The following is a 21126-nucleotide window of genomic DNA, read 5'->3' as shown; positions in this document are numbered from 1 at the left end:
ATTTGTGGCGCAAAAGAGCACAGATCTCCCTATTATACATATTGTTGAAGAAAAGCCACAAATTCAATCACGCTACAACAGATTATGATGAGGTTTATGGGATTTGTGTCCACAGAGATGGATGAAAGGAGTACTGCACAAATTCCTTCCGTCACCCTCGATCATCAGTCTCCTCGAATACTGTAGTATTCGAGCATAGTGGTGCCTGCATGCAAATAGCCATTTGTCTTGTTTGAACAATGGCCAGTCAGTCACACATACAGTCAGAGATCTCATATTGATCTAGACAAACAATCTCCCACATTTCTTCCCAAATGAAAAAAACACATCTTCCACTAAAAGGCAATATATTTCTACCCAACCTCTTTTCTTATCACCTCCTCTCCTCTTTTAAATCCTCCCCCTTTGTCTCTGAGACCTAACCCCCATATGCAAATGTGTCTCTGGTCAATTGAACTTCAATTCAATTCATTCATGAAGTCAAGTGCAATTCCAATTCCAGCTTACTTCCTGGATTGACTGACTGTCGACTCCAATGAAATTGACTCAAACCTGCTGTAGCTTCGTTTCGCTGTGTTTAATGTCTGTTACAATGTCACTCATTGTACACGCTACGTTGCGCTACTCTTAATGACAGATGGCATTGCTCGTAAACTGCCGTTTGACCTACTTTGGGTCTTTCTCTGTGTCACACACACACACAGACATTAAAGGAACTCTATTTAGTATGATAAATGGCTATGTCTGTTTCTATTAAAATACTTGCTGAGGTATTCTCTCTCTCTCTTTCTCTCTCTCCAATCCGCTCTTACTACAGAACGACCTCAGCATCTCACTGTTGTTTTGATGATCTCTTCTTACAGTGCCTTGAGAAAGTATTCATACCCCTCAACTTAATCCACATCGTTGTTACAGCCTGAATTCAAAATGGATTAAATATATATATTTTTTAACCCATCTACACACAATACCCCAATAGAAGTTTTGGCAAATGTATTGAAAATGATATATAGAAATCGCATTTGCATAAGTATTCACACCTCTGAGTCAATACTTTGTCGAAGCACCTTTGTCAGCGAATACAGATGTGAGTCTTTCTAGGTAAATCGCTAAGAGCTTTCCACACCTGGATTGTGCACCATTTGCCCATTATTTTTTTCAAAATTCTTCAAGCTCTGTAACATCGGTTGATTATCATTGCTAGACAAATCAGCTTGAAAATGGTTAAGTCAAAACTGTAACTCAGCCACTCAGGAACATTCACTGTCTTCTTGGTAAGCAAATCCAGTGTTTATATGGCCTTTCAGGTTGTTTCAGGTATTTTGTCCTGCTGAAAGGTGAATTCATCTCCCAGTGTCTGGTGGAATGCAGACAACCAGGTTTTCCTCTAGGATTTTGCCTGTGCTTAGCTCCATTCCTTTTATCCTGCAAAACTCCCCAGACTTAACGATAACAAGCATACCCATAACATGATGCAGCTACCACTATTCTTGACATTTTTGAGAGTGGTACTCAGTAATGTGTTGTATTGGATTTCCCCCAAACGTAACACTTTATATTCAGGACAAAAATGTAACTGCTTTGCCAAAACATTTTCAGTATTGCTTTAGTACCTTGATGCAAACAGGATGCATGTTTTGGAATATGTTTTATTCTGTACAGGCTTCCTTCTTTTCACTCTGTCAATTATGTTAGTATTGTGCAGTAACTACAATGTTGTTGATCCATCCTCAGTTTTCTCCTATCACATGTAACTGTTTTAAAGTCACCATTGGCCTCATGCTGAAATCTCTGAGTGGTTTGCCTTATGTTCCAATCCAACACTTCCTCAATATGACTACCTTAAAACGGAAATGAAACGCCGAGTCTCAAATAGCCGTCTGCCCCTTTTTGATACCCGGGCAACGACACAAATTTAATCAAATAAACGTTTGGTTTTAAATAAACCCGGGCTCTAAATTAATTATTTACCAGGTTACCATGAATTGTTTAAAAGGTTTATTGTTTGACTTGTTACATTAAATGATATTGCCAGTAAGAAACTGCTAACCATTGACTGCTAACAGCTGGGAACTGCTAGCTAACTGACAAGCAGAAAAACAGTCAACAACTTCGGGAGTACAAACCTCTAGAAATCATCCGATCGCCCTCTAGTGGCAAGTAAGAACTGCCGAAAATGCACAGTTAATAGGAGAATAATTCTGGCAATGATTTAAAAAAAAAAAAATTTAATAGAGGCACACTAAGACAAAATAAACATGACACAGTGTGTAAATCATATCACAGTGCAGGAAATGAAGAAATGTATTAAAATGTTGGAAGTGAATGCTGGAATTAAACAATGAACTATGCAAATGAGCAAAAGCTGTGCTCATTAAGGAAATAGACACCTGGCTCAAATAGAAGTTTGTCTCCAATAAGCGCCTGTTGTGTTCAGTGATTTAAACAAATACACACCCGGGCTATTCATTGAAGTTGTACGGTAAGCTCCCTGACCACAGTGATTCCATCACCATTAATCAGCAAGTCTCATATCCTTCCAAATTTGACCCACTTCCATCTTTACAAACTTAAACCACATATCAAGTGGTTCTCTAAATATGAGTCTAGATCAGCTATGTCTATAAATAGCTACTGTAGCAGGTGTTCTTGTCATTCTCCCCTGCGGTCTATCTGTCCTGCTCTGTTTCCGATAGATGGATAAACCCTCGTGTTCATAATCTGGCTCTCGCTGTACCTGGCTATTAAATGGCTCCCAGCTGTCAGAACAGGCATGAGGTGTGATTGAGGAGGAGAGGACTGAAGAGGAGGAGAGGATGAGGATGAGAGGACGAAAGGAGAAGAGGATTAGAGAGACAGAGTCAGGTCAGGGAGGGATGGATGGAGGTGTACGGATGAATCTAATGACAGCCAATTGGTTGTAATAGACTCCCGGTGGTGCCTGTGTTACAGTGGAGTTGGATGGAAATGGATGATGGTTATTATAGGTCAGGGGAAGAGGTTTAGTTCTCTCTATCTAACACACGCACGCACACACACACACACACACACACACACAGCATGCACATTGCACATGTATACCAATATAGCTGAAGCACGTTAGGCACGCACGCATGCACACGCAAGCAAGCAACCGTGCACATACACACATAATGGTCTCTCCATATATCTTTTTACTTTTCCATCTATCCTTCTCCTTTCATCTTGTCTCTTGCCTTTCATCCACACACCTGCATTCAAACACACACCTTGAGCCACATACTGATACTGGAGTCCACACACAAACACACACATTGATACTGGAGTCCACACACAAACACACACATTTTAAGAAGACCACCATAGTCCCTGTGCCCAAGAACACTAAGGTAACCTGCCTAAATGACCACCGACCCGTAGCACTCACGTCTGCAGCCATGAAGTGCTTTGAAAGGCTGGTCATGGCTCACATCAACACCATTATCCCAGAAACCCTAGACCCACTTCAATTCGCATACCGCCCCAACAGATCCACAGATGACGCAATCTCTATTGCACTCCACACTGCCCTTTCCCACCTGGATAAAAGGAACACCTATGTGAGAATGCTATTCATTGACTTCAGCTCAGTGTTCAACACCATAGTGCCCTCAAAGCTCATCAATAAGTTAAGGACCCTGGGACTAAAGACCTCCCTCTGCAAATGGATCCTGGACTTCCTGACGGGCCGCCCCCAGGTGGTAAGGGTAGGTAACAACACATCCGCCATGCTGATCCCCAACACAGGGGCCCCTCAGGGATGCGTGCTCAGTCTCCTCCTGTACTCCCTGTTCACTCATGACTGCACGGCCAGGCACGACTCCAACACCATCATTAAGTTTGCAGATGACAACAATGGTAGGCCTGATCACCGACAACGACGAGACAACCTATAGGGAGGTCGTCAGAGACCTGGCCGTGTGGTGCCAGGATAACAACATCTCCCTCAACATTATCAAGACAAAGGAGATGATCGTGGACTACAGGAAAAAGAGGACCGAGCATGCCCTCATTCTCATCGACGGGGCTGCAGTGGAGCAGGTTTAGAGCTTCAAGTTCCTTGGTGTCCACATCACCAACAAACTAACATGGTCCACGCACACCAAGACAGTCGGGAAGAGGGCATGACATAACCGATTCCCCCTCAGGAGACTAAAAAGATTTGGCATGGGTTCTCAGATCCTCAAAAGGTTCTACAGCTGCATCATCGAGAGCATCCTGACTGGTTCCGTCACTGCCTGGTATAACAACTGCTCGGCTCTTGACCGCAAGGCACTAGAGGGTAGTGCGAACGGCCCAGTACATCACCGGGGCCAAGCTTCCTGCCATCCAGGTCCTCTATACCAGGCGGTGTCAGAGGAAGGCCCTAAAAATTGTCAAAGACTCCAGCTACCCTAGTCATAGACTGTTCTCTCTGCTACCGCACGGCAAGCGGTACCGTAGCGCCAAGTCTAGGTCCAAGAGGCTTCTAAACAGCTTTTACCCCCAAGCCATAAGACTCCTGAACAGGTAGTCAAATAGCTACCCAAGACTATTTGCATTGCCCCCCCCCTCCCTCCTTTACACCACTGCTACTCTCTGTTGTGATCATCTATGCATAGTCACTTCAATAACTCTACCTACATGTACATATTACCTCAACTAACCAGTGCCGCCGCACATTGACTCTGTACCGGGACCCCCCTGTATATAGTCTCGCTATTGTTATTTTACTGCTGCTCTTTAATTACTTGTTACTTTTATTTCTTATTCTTATCTGTATTTTTTAAAACTGCATTGTTGGTTAGGGGCTCGTAAGTAAGAATTTCCCTGTAAGGTCTACTACACCTGTTGTATTCGGCGCATGTGACTAATACAATTTGATCTACCCACATACTCATACTGGAGTCCACACACAAATTGAATCCAGCGTGAGACTACAGGGACAGTGGGAGGCCAGTATTCACCTTGTGAGAAGCACTGGAGACCTTGGGGCTTGAAACAGAAGTGCAATGCATATTTAAAATGAAGATAGACAATGAAGACACGCACACAGCTGAACGTGCACACCGAATGACCTACTTCATCCCTTTCGCCTACTTCACTTTCATAATAAAGTATGTGTGTGTGTGTGTGTGTGTGTGTGTGTGTGTGTGTGTGTGTGTGTGTGTGTGTGTGTACACACAGGGATTCAAAAACACTCCCTGACTTCGTATGACAGCGAGGCCGCTCATATCTTTAACATGAGAGGCCTCGCTGTCATACGGAGTCAGGAGTGTTTTTGAATCCCTGTGTGTACGCGTGCGCGCACGCACGCACACGCACACACACACACACACACACACACACACACACACACACACACACACACACACACACACACACACACACACACACACACACACACACACACACACACACTTTATTATGAAAAAGTGTGTTATTACACACTCTGTTGTTCCACTATGTAACTACTGCTTTGTAATTACACATTTGAAAGTCAACTATAATTGTTTGTCTCTGGGGAATATTCTCATTGCTGGGAGATTTAAGCACATACTATATGTGTACTTACATATACATACAATATGAAAACCTAATGAGGTTGAATGAGGAGTATATGTGGTATATATGTGAATAAAATGAGTAGTATTATTGTATTGTAGCCCATGCAGAGGCTTTGTGGTTAGAAAAGGTTGTCTTTAGTTCCGTGTGACGACTGAGAGACGATAGCCACTGGGGCTTTGCCATGCTTAACAAATGGTGCTGGACCGGACTGGACTGTAACCTGTGAGAGTTGCCAAACAGACACCGTTCAGATGCAGCCCAATCTGATCTGACAACAGACCAGATGGGAGTCTGCCTTGGCTCTACTATGGTGACAGACGGCCGCAGGACATTCACAGGTGTGTGTGTGTTTGTGTGTGTGCGTCTATTGTACACGTTTGCATAGTTTGTAAGTGTGTGTGTGTGTGTGTGTGTTTGTGAGTATGTATGTGTCTGTGTACACATAAATGTGTGCATGTGTGTGTGAGTGGGTGTTCTTACTCATCCGAATGCGAAACTGAGACAGCATCAGATAGTAAGCAACCAAAAAGGACACACACACACTCCTCAGTGGAGTATATGTCCACTGTGTGTGAAAACGGGCCAAACCTACCAATGAACAGAGGATGTGACTCACTGTGCCACTGAAAGAACACAAAGCTACGACTGCACCACCATTCCAATCATTTTGCATTAAAGAAGAAATATAGATTACCACAGCAAACAACATGTACAATGTATTTTTTTTTTTTAAACTTCATTTTAATCTGACATGGGTACTGTAGGTTGTGTGTATGGATGTGTGTGTGTGACTCACCCCTTTGGGCTTGAAGGGGGGCTGGATCTCGCGGTTCTGGAGGCGTTCCCAGTCGATGCGTCTGAAGAAGGCATGCTCCTGGATGTCCCTCTCTCCCTCGGGGCCGCAGCCCAGACGCTTCGACGGGTGTTTGGTCATCAGCTGGGAGGGAAAAGCAGGGAAGGGCCATAGAGTTAGAATGGCTAGAATGGCAATTCTACAGATGAAAATGTCACTATTCTGTCAATCAGGGAAGGGCCATAGAGATAGATCTAGATCTAAGTTCCACTATGAGGTCATCAGCAAGCGGAGGAGTAGACAGACTAGAAATGGAACGATAGATAGCCATAGAAATAGAAAGACTAAATGGATTCTATATTCTACTATTTGCTCATTGGCTGAGGTTGGGAAAATAAGAAGGGAGGAATGGGAACATCAGTCATGAGTTTAGTGGAGACCATAGAAATAGGATGAGTGGAATGGATAACAGACTCACAGCAGGTTAGTATTGGAATTAGGGTAGTCTATAGTCAATATGGGGGCAGTTATTTTCTACGCGTCCTCTTTTTATTCTCTCAATCATATTCTCTCTTTTTTTCTGGGTCAGTAGGGAGCCAAACAGATGGGGGTTGTTAAAAAGGGATACAATCGTCCACTCTCCTAGATGTAATGTGTTATTGTTGTCACTTACAATCGCACAGCAGGAGGCGACGTGGGGGAAAAAACCTGACATTGAAAAACCATCAAACAAACGTATTTCCTTGTTGACCACGCTCAAACAACATCACGACAAATGTCAATAATGACAGCCACTCTTTGTGGGTTGGATTTACACTGGGGCCAGCCGTACGGCAATGTGTGAACGCACTGCTGTAAGTTGTTTTGGATAAAAGCATCTGCTAAATGGCATATAGTATATATTATAAAAGAAGAAAACAGCAGTGTACTTTTTGTAGAGCACCAGTCAAAAGTTTGGACACACCTACTCATTCAAGGGTTTTTCTGTTTTTTACTATTTTCTACGTTGTAGAATAATAGTGAAGACATCAAAACTATGAAATAATACATATGGAATCATGTACTAACCAAAAAAGGGTTAAACAAATAAAAATATATGTTACATTTCAGATTCTTCAGATAGCCACCCTTTGCGTGCTGCGGGTGGGTGTTGCTATGGTAACCAGTGAGCTGAGAAAAGGCGGGGCTTTACCTAGCAAAGACTTATAGATGACCTGTAGCCAGTGGGTTTGGCGACGAAAATGTAGCGAGGGCCAGCCAACGAGAGCATACAGGTCGCAGTGGTGGGTGGTATATGGGGCTTTGGTGACAAAACGGATGGCACTGTGATAGAGTGCATCCAATTTGCTGAGTAGAGTGTTGGAGGCTATTTGGTAAATGACATCGCCGAAGTCAAGGATCGGTAGGAGAGTCAGTTTTACGAGGGTATGTTTGGCAGCATGAGTGAAGGATGCTTTGTTGCGAAATAGGAAGCCGGTTCTACATATATATTCTATATACACTGCTCAAAAAAATAAAGGGAACACTTAAACAGCACAATGTAACTCCAAGTCAATCACACTTCTGTGAAATCAAAGTCGGGCCCTCATACCACCCTCATGGAGTCTGTTTCTGACCGTTTGAGCAGACACATGCACATTTGTGGCCTGCTGGAGGTCATTTGCAGGGCTCTGGCAGTGCTCCTCCTTGCACAAAGGCGGAGGTAGCGGTCCTGCTGCTGGGTTGTTGCCCTCCTACGGCCTCCTACACGTCTCCTGATGTACTGGCCTGTCTTCTGGTAGCGCCTCCATGCTCTGGACACTACGCTGACAGACACAGCAAACCTTCTTGCCACAGCTCGCATTGATTTGCCATCCTGGATGAGCTGCACTACCTGAGCCACTTGTGTGGGTTGTAGACTCCGTCTCATGCTACCACTAGAGTGAGAGCACCGCCAGCATTCAAAAGTGACCAAAACATCAGCTAGAAAGCATAGGAACTGAGAAGTGGTCTGTGGTCACCATCTGCAGAATCACTCCTTTATTGGGGGTGTCTTGCTAATTGCCTATAATTTCCACCTTTTGTCTATTCCATTTGCACAACAGCATGTGAAATTTATTGTCAATCAGTGTTGCTTCCTAAGTGGACAGCTTGATTTCACAGAAGTGTGATTGACTTGGAGTTACATTGTGTTGTTTAAGTGTTCCCTTTATTTTTTTGAGCAGTGTATATATGATATATATATATATCAGCAGCAATCGGTTGAAGAGCATGCATTTAGTTTTACTAGCATTTAAGAGCAGTTGGAGGCCACGGAAGGAGTGTTGTATTGCATTGAAGCTCGTTTGGAGGTTCAACACAGTGTCCAAGGAAGGGCCAGATGTATACAGAATGGTGTCGTCTGCGTAGAGATGGATCAGAGAATCACCAGCAGCAAGAGCGACATCATTGATAAATACAGAGAAAAGAGTCGGCCCGAGAATTGTACCCTGTGGCACCCCATAGAGACTGCCAGAGGTCCGGACAACAGGCCCTCCGATTTGACACACTGAACTCTGTCTGAGAAGTAGTTGGTGAACCAGGCGAGGCAGTCATTTGAGAAACTAAGGCTATGGAGTCTGCCGATAAGAACGCAGAGTCGAAAACCTTGGCCAGGTCGATGAATACAGCTGCACAGTATTGTCTCTTATCGATGGCAGTTATGATATCGTTTAGGACCTTGAGCGTGGCTGAGGTGCACCCATGACCAGCTAGGAAACCAGATTGCATAGTGGAGAAGGTATGGTGGGATTCGAAATGGTCGGTGATCTGTTTGTTAACTTGGCTTTCGAAGACTTTAGAAAGGCAGGGCAGGATGGATATAGGTCTATAACAGTTTGGGTCTGGAGTGTCCCCCCCTTTCTTTATGGATCTCAGACGATACGAAAGAGAGGTTGAACAGACTAGTAACAGGGGTTGCAACAATTTTGGCTGATAATTTTAGAAAGAGAGGGTCCAGATTTCCTAGCCCAACTGATTTGTAGGGATCCAGATTTTGCAGCTCTTTCAGAACATCAGCTATCTGGATTTGGGTGAAGGAGGGGGGGGGGGGGGGGGGGGGCTTGGGCAAGTTGCTGCGGGTGTGGAGAGCTGTTGGCCGGGGTAGGGGTAGCCATGTGGAAGTCATGGCCAGCCGTAGAAAAATAAAAATTCTCGATTATCGTAGATTTATCTGTGGCGACAGTGTTTCCTAGCCTCAGTGCAGTGGGCAGCTGGGAGGAGGTGCTCTTATTCTTCATGGACTTTATGGTGTCCCAAAACTTTTTGTAATTAGTGCTACAGGATGCAAATTTCAGTTGGAAAAAGCTAGCCTTAGCTTTCCTAACTGACTGTGTATATTGGTTCCTGACTTCCCTGAAAAGTTGCATATTGTGGGGGCTTTTCGATGCTAATGCAGTACGCCACAGGATGTTTTTGTGCTGGTCAAGGGCAGTCAAGTCTGGAGTGAACCAAGGGATATATCTGTTCTTAGTTCTACATTTTTTGAATGGGGCATGCTTATTTAAGATGGTGAGGAAAGCACTTTTATCCTCTACTGACGGGATGAGGTCAATATCCTTCTAGGATACCCAGGCCAGGTCGATTAGAAAGGCCTGCTCGCTGAAGTGTTTTAGGGAGCGTTTGACAGTGATGAGGGGTTCCGGATGCAGGCAATTAGGCAGTGATTGCTGAGTTCCTGGTTGAAGACATCAGAGGTGTATTTAGAGGGCAAGTTGGTCAGGATGATATCTATGAGCATGCCCATGTTTACAGATTTAGGGTTGTACCTGGTAGGTTCCTTGATAATTTGTGTGAGATTGAGGGCATCTAGCTTAGATTGTAGGACGGCCGGGGTGCTAAGCTATTCCCGGTTTAGGTCACCTAACAGTACGAACTCTGAATATAGATGGGGGGAAATCAATTCACATATGGTGTCCAGTGCACAGCTGGGGGCTGAGGGGGGGTCTATAACAAGCGGCAACTTGTTTCTGGAAAGGTGAATTTTTAAAAGTAGATGCTCGAACTGTTTGGGCACTGACCTGGACAGTATGACATAACTCTGCAGGCTATCTCTGCAGTAGATTGCAACTCCGCTCCCTTTGGCAGTTCTATCTTGATGGAAAATGTTGTAGTTGGGGATGGAAATATAAGCATTTTTGGTGGCCTTCCTAAGCCAGGATTCAGACACGGCTATGACATCAGGGTTGGCGGAGTGTGCTAAAGCAGTGAATAAAACAAATTTAGGGAGGAGGCTTCTGATGTTAACATGCATGAAACCAAGGCTTTTACGGTTCCAGAAGTAAAAAAATGAGAGTGTCTGGGGAATAGGTGTAATGCTGGGGGCTACAGGGCGTGGGTTAACCTCTACATCACCAGAGGAGGAGTAGGATAAGGGTGCGGCTAAAGGCTATAAGAACTGGTCGTCTAGTGCGTTGGGAACAGAGAATAAAAGGAGCAGATTTCTGGGCGTGGTAGAATAGATTCAGGGCATAATGTACAGACAAGGGTATGGTAGGATGTGAGTACAGTGGGGGTAAACATAGGCACTGAGTGACGATGAGAAAGCTTGCATCTCTGGAGACACCAGTTAAGCCAGGTGAGGTCTCCGCATGTGTGTGGGGTGGGTGACAAAAGAGCTATCTAAGGCATGTTGAGCTGGACTAGGGGCTCTACAGTGAAATAAAATAATAACTAACCGAAACAGCAGAAGACAAGGCATATTGACATTAGAGAGAGGCATGTGTAGCCGAGTGATCATAAGGTCCAATGAGCAGCAATAGGTGAGTCAGGGAGCTGTTCGGTAGTCGCTACTATGCTAGGAGAGCGGGTGGCACGTTGTTCAGAAAGCTAGCGGGCCGGGGTTAGCAGATGGGTCTTTGGCGACATGGCAACGGAAAAGCCTGTTGAAACCACATCGGACGATTACGTCGGCAGACCAGTCGTGATGGATCGGCGGGGCTCCGTGTCGGCAATAAAGGGTCCAGGCCAATTGGCAAAAGAGGTATTGTAGCCCACGAATTAGCGGGTATACCTCTTCAGCTAGCCGGGAGATGGGCCTAGCTCGAGGCTTGCGCAAGGCTAACTTGTGCTCGCTTCGGGACAGAGGCGTTAGCCAGCAGTAGCCACTCGGATGCAGCTAGCTAGCTGCGATGATCCGGTGTAATGATCCAGAGTGGCAGGAATCCGGTGATGTGGTGGAGAAAAGCAGTCCGATATGCTCTGGGTTGATATCGCGATGTGCAGACTGGCAGGTATTGTCTGAACTAAAGCTGGCTGGTGTCCGAGTTAAAGGTGAAGACCGCTAGCCGTGGCTAACAGTGACTACTAGCTAGTAGTTAGTCAGCTGGCTAGCTTCTGATGGAGGTTCCAGTTATAAGGTATAAAAATAGCAGATCCGTACCACATTGGGTGAGGCGGGTTGCAGGAAAGTATATTTAGATCGTAGGTGGAAAGTGAGATAAAAATATTTAAGAAAAAAAACGACGAAACCGACTATTTACATGGGACTAGATGGGACAAGACAAACACACGTCCGTCTGCTATGCCATCTTGGATTGCAACACTTAGGCTTCTACTTCCAGTTTATACATACTATATACATTTTAGGGACACAGTATATTTTACAGCAGTGTATTTTCCTAGTTGAACACGAATTCTAGCTCTTTCTCCTCTCTCTTTCTTTAAGTTTCACAACAGCGTGCATGGACTTAAATAGCCCTATTAGAAAGTTGCCCACTCACGTTGGAACATAATGCTCATTAGGAGTGTGTGTCTGTCGGTGGGCGTATGTTACATAAGCAGGGGGTGAAATTGGTTGCATAGCCAGCCTGGCAGGTACAGTACTCCACTATCTTTACCGAAACACATAATTTGCTGTCATTGAAATGTAACGAGAGAAAAGGTATTAATGACCGCGTCCAAAATGGCACCCTATTCCCTATGTAGTGTACTACTTTTGACCAGAGTCTCTGTTGTGGGAGGAAGAGTGATATCCATAGCAATTTATTTTTTGTTTGAAACTCTGAACTTTTGGCAGTTTGGATGCAGCAACATAGCATCTGGGTATAGCGGCATATACTGTAGGATAGCATAGGATGGGGGAGCAAAGCAAATCCAAAAACTTACAGTACCAGTCAAAAGTTTGGACACACCTACCCATTCAAGTTTACATTTCTATTTGACTATTTTCTAAATTGTAAAATAATAGTGAAGACATCAAAACTATGAAATAATACATATGGAATCATGTAGTAACTGAAAAAGGGTTAAACAAATCAAAATATATGTTATATTTCAGATTCTTCAAAGTAGCCACCCTTTGCCTTGATGACAGCTTCGCACACTCTTCACCTGGAATACTTTTCCAACAGTTTTGAAGGAGTTCCCACATATGCTGAGAACTTGTTGGCTGCTTTTCCTTCACTCTGCGGTCCAACTTATCCCAAACAATCTCAATTTGGTTGAGGTTGGGTGATTGTGGAGGCCAGGTCATCTGATGCAGCACTCCATCACTCTCCTTCTTGGTCAAATAGCCCTTACACAGCCTGGAGGTGTGTTGGGTCATTTACCTGTTGAAAAACAAATGATAGTCCCACTAAGCGCAAACCCGATGGGATGGCGTATCACTGCAGAATGCTGTGGTAGCCATGCTGGTTAAGTGTGCCTTGAATTCTAAATAAATCACAGACAGTGTCACCAGCAAAGCACCCCCACACCATCACACCTCCTCTTCCATGCTTTACGGTGGGAACCACACATGCGGAGATCATCCGTTCACCTACTCTGTGTCTCACAAAGATATTTCCCCAGGTCTAATGTCTATTGTTCATGTTTCTTGGCCCAAGCAAATCTCTTCTTCTTATTGGTGTCCTTTAGTAGTGGTTTCTTTGCAGCAATTCGACCATGAAAACCTGATTCACGCAGTCTCCTCTGAACAGTTGTGTCTGTTACTTAAACTTTGTGAAGCATTTATTTGGGCTGCAATTTCTGAGGCTCATGAAGCTGGTTGAGAGAATGCCAAGAGTGTGCAAAGCTGTCATCAAGGCAAAGAGTGGCTACACTTTTTTGGTTACCACATGATTCCATATGTGTTATTTAATCGTTTTTAAGTCTTCACCACCCGGAGAGTGGTGGTGGCAGCAAAGCATGCAGGGTAATGTAACAACGCCTAAAATGACAGCCAGTCCCCATCTACTCCTGTCGTCTGTTGGTGGCAGCCACAGAATTGTGACTTAGACGTGTGTGTGTGTGTGTGTCACAGCTGGGGAAAAGGAAAAAGTAATTGTCAGGGTTGTGTTCACAAGTCATGCGGTTCCCCTACACGTTACGAACGTGAAAAGGGAACCCTTGTTCGCTGCAAACGGAATCCTGTCTGTCTGCTTTGCTGGACTTCACCTTCAAATTGTAAACTTGAGGCCTGAGAATCAGTCTGTCTATGGCTGGTGAGCTAAGGGATCATGACCAGGTTCTGTTCTCTCCTTGCTAGAACACACACACACACACACGCGCTCGCGCGCACCTACTCCTCCCCGAGCCCTTTTATTTACGCGAGCCTTAGAGGATGGACCGTCCACAAAGGCAGAGCATTGGATCAAAGCAAATCCCCCATCTGCAGAAACAATGGAGGGGCCTCACTCCCTTCGACCGACAGAGAGACAGGGTGCCACATGGGACACAGGCTATTAAGGAAATAGGGAGCCATTTGGGATAGATAGAGAGGAGAGAGAGAGGGGAAAGAGGCGGAGACAAAGAGAGTGAGAAAGAGCGAGAGAAAGCGAGAGAGAGTGAGGGTTAGCAGAGAAAGTGAGGGGCAGACAGACTTGCAGGGACAGTTGTTAGAAAGTGGCAATAGTGTGAAAAGGGGAGAGAGAGAGAGAGAGAGAGAGAGGGGATAAAGGGGTAGAGAGAGGGTCTGATAGAAGGAGCGGTAGAGGATGTGAGAGCTCTGGGGGTTTAAGTGGGGAGGTGTGGACACGAGTGTGTTATCACACAGTTCGTTGACTCGGCTCAGCCCTGGAACGTTCATCCCTCCTCCTGCTCATGTTTTTAGTGTCTCCACCTCTCCTCTCACACAGGCACACCTTTCCCTATGTTTCTCCCACTCTCTCTCTGCCTTTAATTTATTGTTTTTTGCCACAATATGGCTGCCGTCCAAATATATGCACACAGGTGGGTACTGTGAGAGATGAAGACCCACACACTGTCAAAAATAAGGAAAAATGTGCTTTAAGCGTTTAAGTCTCCATCTCTCCTTGTACTCCTATTTTGAAACCTACACACCTGTAACAGACACTATTTGATCTAAAGGACCTTCAAAGAGCGTAGACGGTCACCCACCATTACACAGGTGGGCACTATATTGGTGATGAATAGGGGTGAGGTACACACATCCATAATTCATCACCATGCTTCTCCAATTCCGCTTGTTTTGAACCCACTACCCCCCTATAGTACAGTCTGCCCTTAGCTATATAGGTAGTAACCCCGTGCCTACAGACTACAGTAATAGATCCTTCAATGGCATAACCTTTAGTCTAAAGGCTACGTGCCAAAGTCAGTCATATCTATCGACATAGAGTCTATCGACATATCACTTCATGCTCTTCCTACTGTACATGTTAATGGAAAGTGTCTTCATAAAGGTCATAGTAAAGACGGCTTCAAAAGGTTAACTTCATGAAGTGCCAAGGTTAATAATTGGACCTAGGTTACAGTGGGTATGGGACTAAGTGTTATTGATGACAGAGGACGAGAGAAGGGGTGAGAAACTAGCTTCAAAGGGGAGTGGGGAAGACCATGGGTTTAAGGGTGATGGTTGTGGGGCAGGATGTGAAGGCATAGGGGCCACAGAAAAAGATTTACATTGACTACAATGGGAATTTCCGTTCTAGTAATTCTATTTCTATGATAGGGGCGGAGGTGCAAAGGGTTCTTTGGGTCAAAGGTCGTACTCACCCCTTTGCAGATGGACACGGCCTCTTTGGACATTTGCTTGGGGTACGACACGTTGTGCTCCATGATGGACTGGAAGAGCTCGTCCTCGTCCTCACCATCAAACGGGGGCTGCGGAACAACACGTTATATAGAACGTTATATGCATGTTGTAAATAGGTTGGGAATGGTATATACATGTTGTAAATAGGTTGGGAATGGTATATACATGTTGTAAATAGGTTGAGAATGTTATATACATTTTGTAAATAGGTTGGGAATGTTATATACATGTTGTTAATAGGTTGAGAATGTTATATACATGGTGTAAATAGGTTGAGAATGTTATATACATGGTGTAAATATGTTGACAATATCATGTAAATGTTAACACATCAGAATATGTAGTACATCTGTAATGACCTCAAATATTGTGTCTTATCAGTCATTTTGACCTTCCCCTTTAATCAAACGGGTAAATTCATGATAATCTATCTAGTATCTTAATGTCACAGCTATTTTTCAGGGGTCATTTCTAAACAGGGCCCAGTTTAGCAGAGTCTGAATTGCAAATGTCAACTCTATAAAAAGTCAGCCTTCATGAAATTTTAGGAGAACAAAGACAATTAGAAATGTAATGCTGGCTACACAAACAGCCAGAAGAGCGGGCCTCACAGGACTGCTTAAAACAGCTTGGCAGCAAAAGGAAAACGTTGGCTTTGAAAAACACCAATTTGACATTGTGTGCTGTGGTGATTGTGTCTGACACTATCTTGTTGTTTTCATTTTTGTTTCAAGGGGATTCCAAGCCTATTTGAACAGAGTATTGCGGGGGAAAATGAAGTCCAAAGGTTGTTGCTGTCACGGCCGTCGAAAGAAGTGGACCAAAGTGCAGCGTGGTGAGCGTACATTTCCTTTTATTATTGAATGTCGCCAAACAAAACAAGAAACAAAATAAACGACCGTGAAGCTTCCGAGGGCTAAGTGCCACTAACAAAAGTCAACTACCCACAATCACAGGTGGGAAAAAGGGCTGCCTAAGTATGATTCCCAATCAGAGACAACGATAGACAGCTGTCCCTGATTGAGAACCATACCCGGCCAAAACATAGAAACACAAATCATAGAAATACGGGACATAGAATGCCCACCCAAATCACACCCAGACCAAACCAAAAAGAGACATAAAAAGGCTCTAAGGTCAGGGCGTGACAGTTTCCAGAGGCATTATCAGTCCAAAAACAGAATAAACATGAACTAACCTTCAGCTAACCATGTTAACCCTTCGATGGCCTAAAGTTCAAAATGTTGTCATAAAAACACACTTGGAAGAATTTTCTTTATGAACATTTACACTTCGGGTACCAAGGCACCTGCTCAAAGCCATTGGATGTGTGTATATTCTACTCTTTCTCAGTCCAGTAATACAACTGAATAAGGGTTGTTATAGTGGCTTGTTGAGAGAGAGAAAAAAAGTTAAGAAACGGAAGATACAAATCAACGAAAGAGATCTAGACCGTAGAGAGTGCAAGAAACAAGTTCCAGACAAAAATTGCCAGCTGGGAGGCAAATGGACTCGATGGTCCAGCTATTTTCTCCCTCCACCTCTATCATTACTAACCATAATGTGTGCATTGTGACACTTCATAAATGTATTATTTTTCATTTCCACTAGACTAAACCCTTTGGCAAGAGATACCTAGGCTGCTTTCTGCTCTCTTTATCTGATATACAGTACACTGCACTGAACACCCTCCCGAGAGGGAAACACACACACACACACACACACACACACACACACACACACACACACACACACACACACACACACACACACACACACACACACAACCCACCCCCCTACAATCCTGAGGTCATATAAGCCAAATGAACTACTTTCGGCCTGTGAGTGTGTACTGTAAAAGGGGTATGGCTGGGCTGCTGCTGGGCTGGGCTGATGGCTGGGCTGCTGCTCGTTCATCACGCCGTCTGTTTCTGCCCAGTGAACGGGACGGGATGAAGCTCCTGGCCACTGGCGCCCCAGACACACAGGGAGTAAACAAACCCATCACACCTACTGAACACGGCAGCAGGGAGTTAGCCCTGGCCGCATCTCAAATGGCGCCCTAAATGGCTATACCCTATGTAGTGTACAGTGTAGGCTGGTGGGAGGAGCTATAGGAGGATTGGCTCCCGAGTGGCGCATTGGTCTAAGACACTGCATCTCAATGCAACGTGTCACTGCAGTACCTGGTTCGAATCCAGACTGCATCACATCCGGGCGTGATTGGGAGTCCCATAGGGCGGCACACAATTGACCAAGCGTCGCCCGGGTTTGGCTGGGGTAGGCCGTCATTGTAAATAAGAATTTGTTCTTAACTGACATGCCTAGTTAAATAAAGGTTAAATAAAAATTATGGCTGGAATGGAATTAATTGAATGGTATCAAATACATCATGGAAACGACACATTTGACTCCATACCAATAACTCCATTCAAGCCATTACAATCAGCCCATCCGCCTATAGCTCCTCCCACCAGCCTCCACTGGTAGTAGGGCTCTGGTCAAAGGTACACCCAGACTATCTGTTAGCTTAGCCAGTCAACTGACTAACATTTTGACTTGCCCTTACTGATGGTTGGACATAACCGAAAAGCATCCGTTAACCCTTCACACTCATACCCACCTGTACACGGGTTGAAAATGGCAGGTTGGAACACAGTGGCTGTACAGTCACATGCTCTACATGGCGTCAGAGCTTCACAGCGCTGTATATGGGTTTTGACTGACAGCCGCTCTCAACTTGAGCACCGCGCACGACAAGAAGGTGCCCCCATCCTTCCAAGGTAGTTGGGCAACTGTTTTATTGTCCGAGTGAGGGAAATGCTGGAAATTAGGAGGACAATGTATTTTCAAAGATGAGACGTTGAGAATTATAGCAAATACCGCTTTGATATCAAGCAAGCCGAACACACCTGAGCCCAAATGTGCACCTGACATTTCCATATCAATTATACTCATGTCATACACAGTGTCAACATTTATGATCACTGTGTTTGATGTTCGTCTATTGTGAAGAAAATTCACCGCGTCACACGCACCTGAATGCGCCCGCGACCGCTTTCTATGCGGACCAAATAGTTGAAGACTCTTCTTTGAGTCATAAAAGCACACTTTGGAGAGGTGTGTGGCCACTCACAGGCAGCAGTTAGTCCTCTCACTCAAACCCTTGCCATTTCTTTGTCTTATGTTGCACCTACCCCACATTTTACAGGAGAATTCTTATCATATCCAGTGTTTTCAGATTTCGTTATCAACAAACACATCCACAAGTACAGTAAATGTATACTGTACTTAAAATCCACAGTGTAATGTTTGGATTCAGTATTGTGTCAGGAGAACTGTTGTCCTCAACTTTGGTCTAATAATTTCCCCATAATTTCCAAACTGTTCCCTTTCAACTGCTACCATGGTTATGCATTTCAAATTTCTTCTGTAAGAAACATTACAATTTAGCCCTATTCATAGAGGCCAATTCCCACAAGTATAAAGGGTTAGGGCACAGAATATCAACCTGGTCTCAAAGCATTTCATATTATTCTGTAAGAAAATCTGAGACACTCCATTTCTTATGATATGTTACGAATTACAATTTGCATTATATGTTACGAATTTGCAATACGTACAATATGTTACGAATTTGCAGAACGTACGATATGTTACGAGTTCTAGCTAGGTGGCTTCGTTACCTAGGCTAGGAGTTAAGGTTAGGGCTATGTTGAGGAGTGGTTTTAAGGTGTTTTAAGGTTAGGGGAAGGGTTAAGGTTAGCTAACATACTAAGTAGTTGCAAAGTAGCTAAAAAGTAGTAAGTAGTTGAAAAGTTGCTAATTAGCTAAAATGCTAAAAGTTGTCCATGATGAGATTTGAACTCGCAACCTTTGGGTTGCTAGACGTTCACGTTATACACCCACCCATCCACTCCGACCAACCACCCTACTTTCATTTTCGTCTTAAGTAACCATCTGTCTTATGTAACCATACCAAACGTAACATAGCATACTAATTTGAGTGTCCCGGATTTACATTTACCATGTTACGTCTAGTCTATGAGACCAGGCTGGGAATACATACACAGGCATGAGAGAAGGTGTGGGGGGCGAATAGTTGAGTCTATTTGAGAGCTGTCCAAAATGACTCCATGTCCCAGGAGAGGGGGGCAGATGGGTGACGACAGTGTGTGTGTGTGTGTGAGTGCTTTCGTTCTCATGAGACAGGATTACTGTAAAGTCAGTGTGAAGGTGACCCGACTGTGTCTTTATCTAGAAACCTGAAGGATTTGCACGAGTGTGTCTGTTTCTGTATGTGTGTGTGTTTGTGTGTGTCTGTGTGTGGAGAGAGGTGGGGGACACACTCACCTGTCCTGCCAACATTTCGTAGAGCAGCACTCCGTATGCCCACCAATCCACTGATAGCCCATATGGCTGATATGCAATAATCTGGAGAGACAGAGAGAGACAGAGCGAGAGAGCGAGTGAGTGCGAGAGAGAGCGAGTGAGTGCGAGAGAGAGCGAGAGAGAGCGAGAGAGAGCGAGAGAGAGCGAGACAGAGAGACAGAGAGACAGAGAGAGCGAGAGTGAGAGAGAGTGAGGGATGAAAAGAGTTACATGGGATTAGATAAGACAATGTACATGTTCACAGAAGCTGAAATGCTGGCAAAGTATATACACATTACAGACAAAGAGACAGGCACACACACACACACATTTTTAACTTTTAGTCTCACACCACACTCTGCATCAGCTACTGTAACACATTCATATGGACACATAACACACACACACAAGCCTTTCACATTGTCTCGCACGATATGTCTATCGCTAACTGACAGTGCCCGGGGGAGCCCGAGACACAGGCCATCCACACTCGCCCCACCAGTCAATCTAGTGCTTATTAGCAATTAGCATCCTCTTCTAGAGGGAACCTGGTTCATTACTGAGAGAGCAGGTACATCCTGTCAACCAGTTTCACCATCTGCTGCTGTATCCCCCTAGCTTATCATTGCATCCATTCTAATCAAGACACGAGACAGCAGTGCTTCGCTCCAGCTAGGCTATGCTGTAGACGGGAAAATCCATTGATGCAAAGTAAAGTACTGTTGTGACGTCCACGGGAGAATTCACTGATGCTAAACGAATGGAGGGAGACAATGCTATTGTTTTGTTAAGTGGGGCATGTCTACTTGTGCAATAACAGCTGGGTTAAGTACGCCCAAGAACACATTGTGCATGCATGTGCATATAAATGGGACGTTCGCTGAACATACGGTAGAAGTAGAGAACAATACAAGTGAAACCACAACAGCGCAGCTACACAACTAGCCGGCTGCCGGCGGAAACGAAGCTGAAGAGCATCAGAAAGGAAAACGTCTGTCCTACAGTGTCCTGTTGGAAAGTGTAGCCAACGGGAACTACTTTTCAGCGGACGTGTTCGAGAAATGATTGCAGAAGTGAATGAATCAATACTCCCTCTTTCTCCCCTCCTCTGCTCTCCAGTGGGGGGGGGGGGGGGTACAGACAGGCCCGAAGAGAGGACAAGAAAGAAGAGGATAAGCGAGGGGTTTGCCAGAGGAAGGTCATCAATAAAAGATTGGCAATTATGTCATGGAGATGAGGTGGGGAAAGAGGTCAGTGCTTTGTTTTTCACACACAGTATAAGGAGAGTGTCTTTGTGTGTGTGTGTGTGTGTGTGTGTGTGTGTGTGTGTGTGTGTCTTATTTGAAGAGGCACTGCACAGTTCATCGTCATCAAAGATGGTCGTCACGCCTCAATACACCTGACA

General features: G+C 44.6%; 1 protein-coding gene across 1 annotated transcript in view; it reads right to left on the bottom strand.

Annotated features, from left to right (window-relative positions):
• LOC120032664 (protein kinase C alpha type-like) overlaps window positions 1-21126 on the bottom strand; it is a 231850-nt gene that overhangs the window by 8652 nt on the left and 202072 nt on the right. Inside the window, exons 14-16 of the mRNA XM_038978858.1 lie at window positions 19704-19784; window positions 15311-15418; window positions 6362-6502 (exon numbers count right to left, since the gene is read on the bottom strand). Of these exons, the coding sequence (XP_038834786.1) occupies window positions 6362-6502; window positions 15311-15418; window positions 19704-19784 (330 nt within the window). The remainder of the gene's footprint in view (window positions 1-6361; window positions 6503-15310; window positions 15419-19703; window positions 19785-21126) is intronic.

This window comes from Salvelinus namaycush, chromosome 39 (assembly GCF_016432855.1).
Source record: "Salvelinus namaycush isolate Seneca chromosome 39, SaNama_1.0, whole genome shotgun sequence".
Lineage (NCBI taxonomy): Eukaryota > Metazoa > Chordata > Actinopteri > Salmoniformes > Salmonidae > Salvelinus > Salvelinus namaycush.
This window is presented reverse-complemented; position numbering and strand designations above follow the sequence as displayed.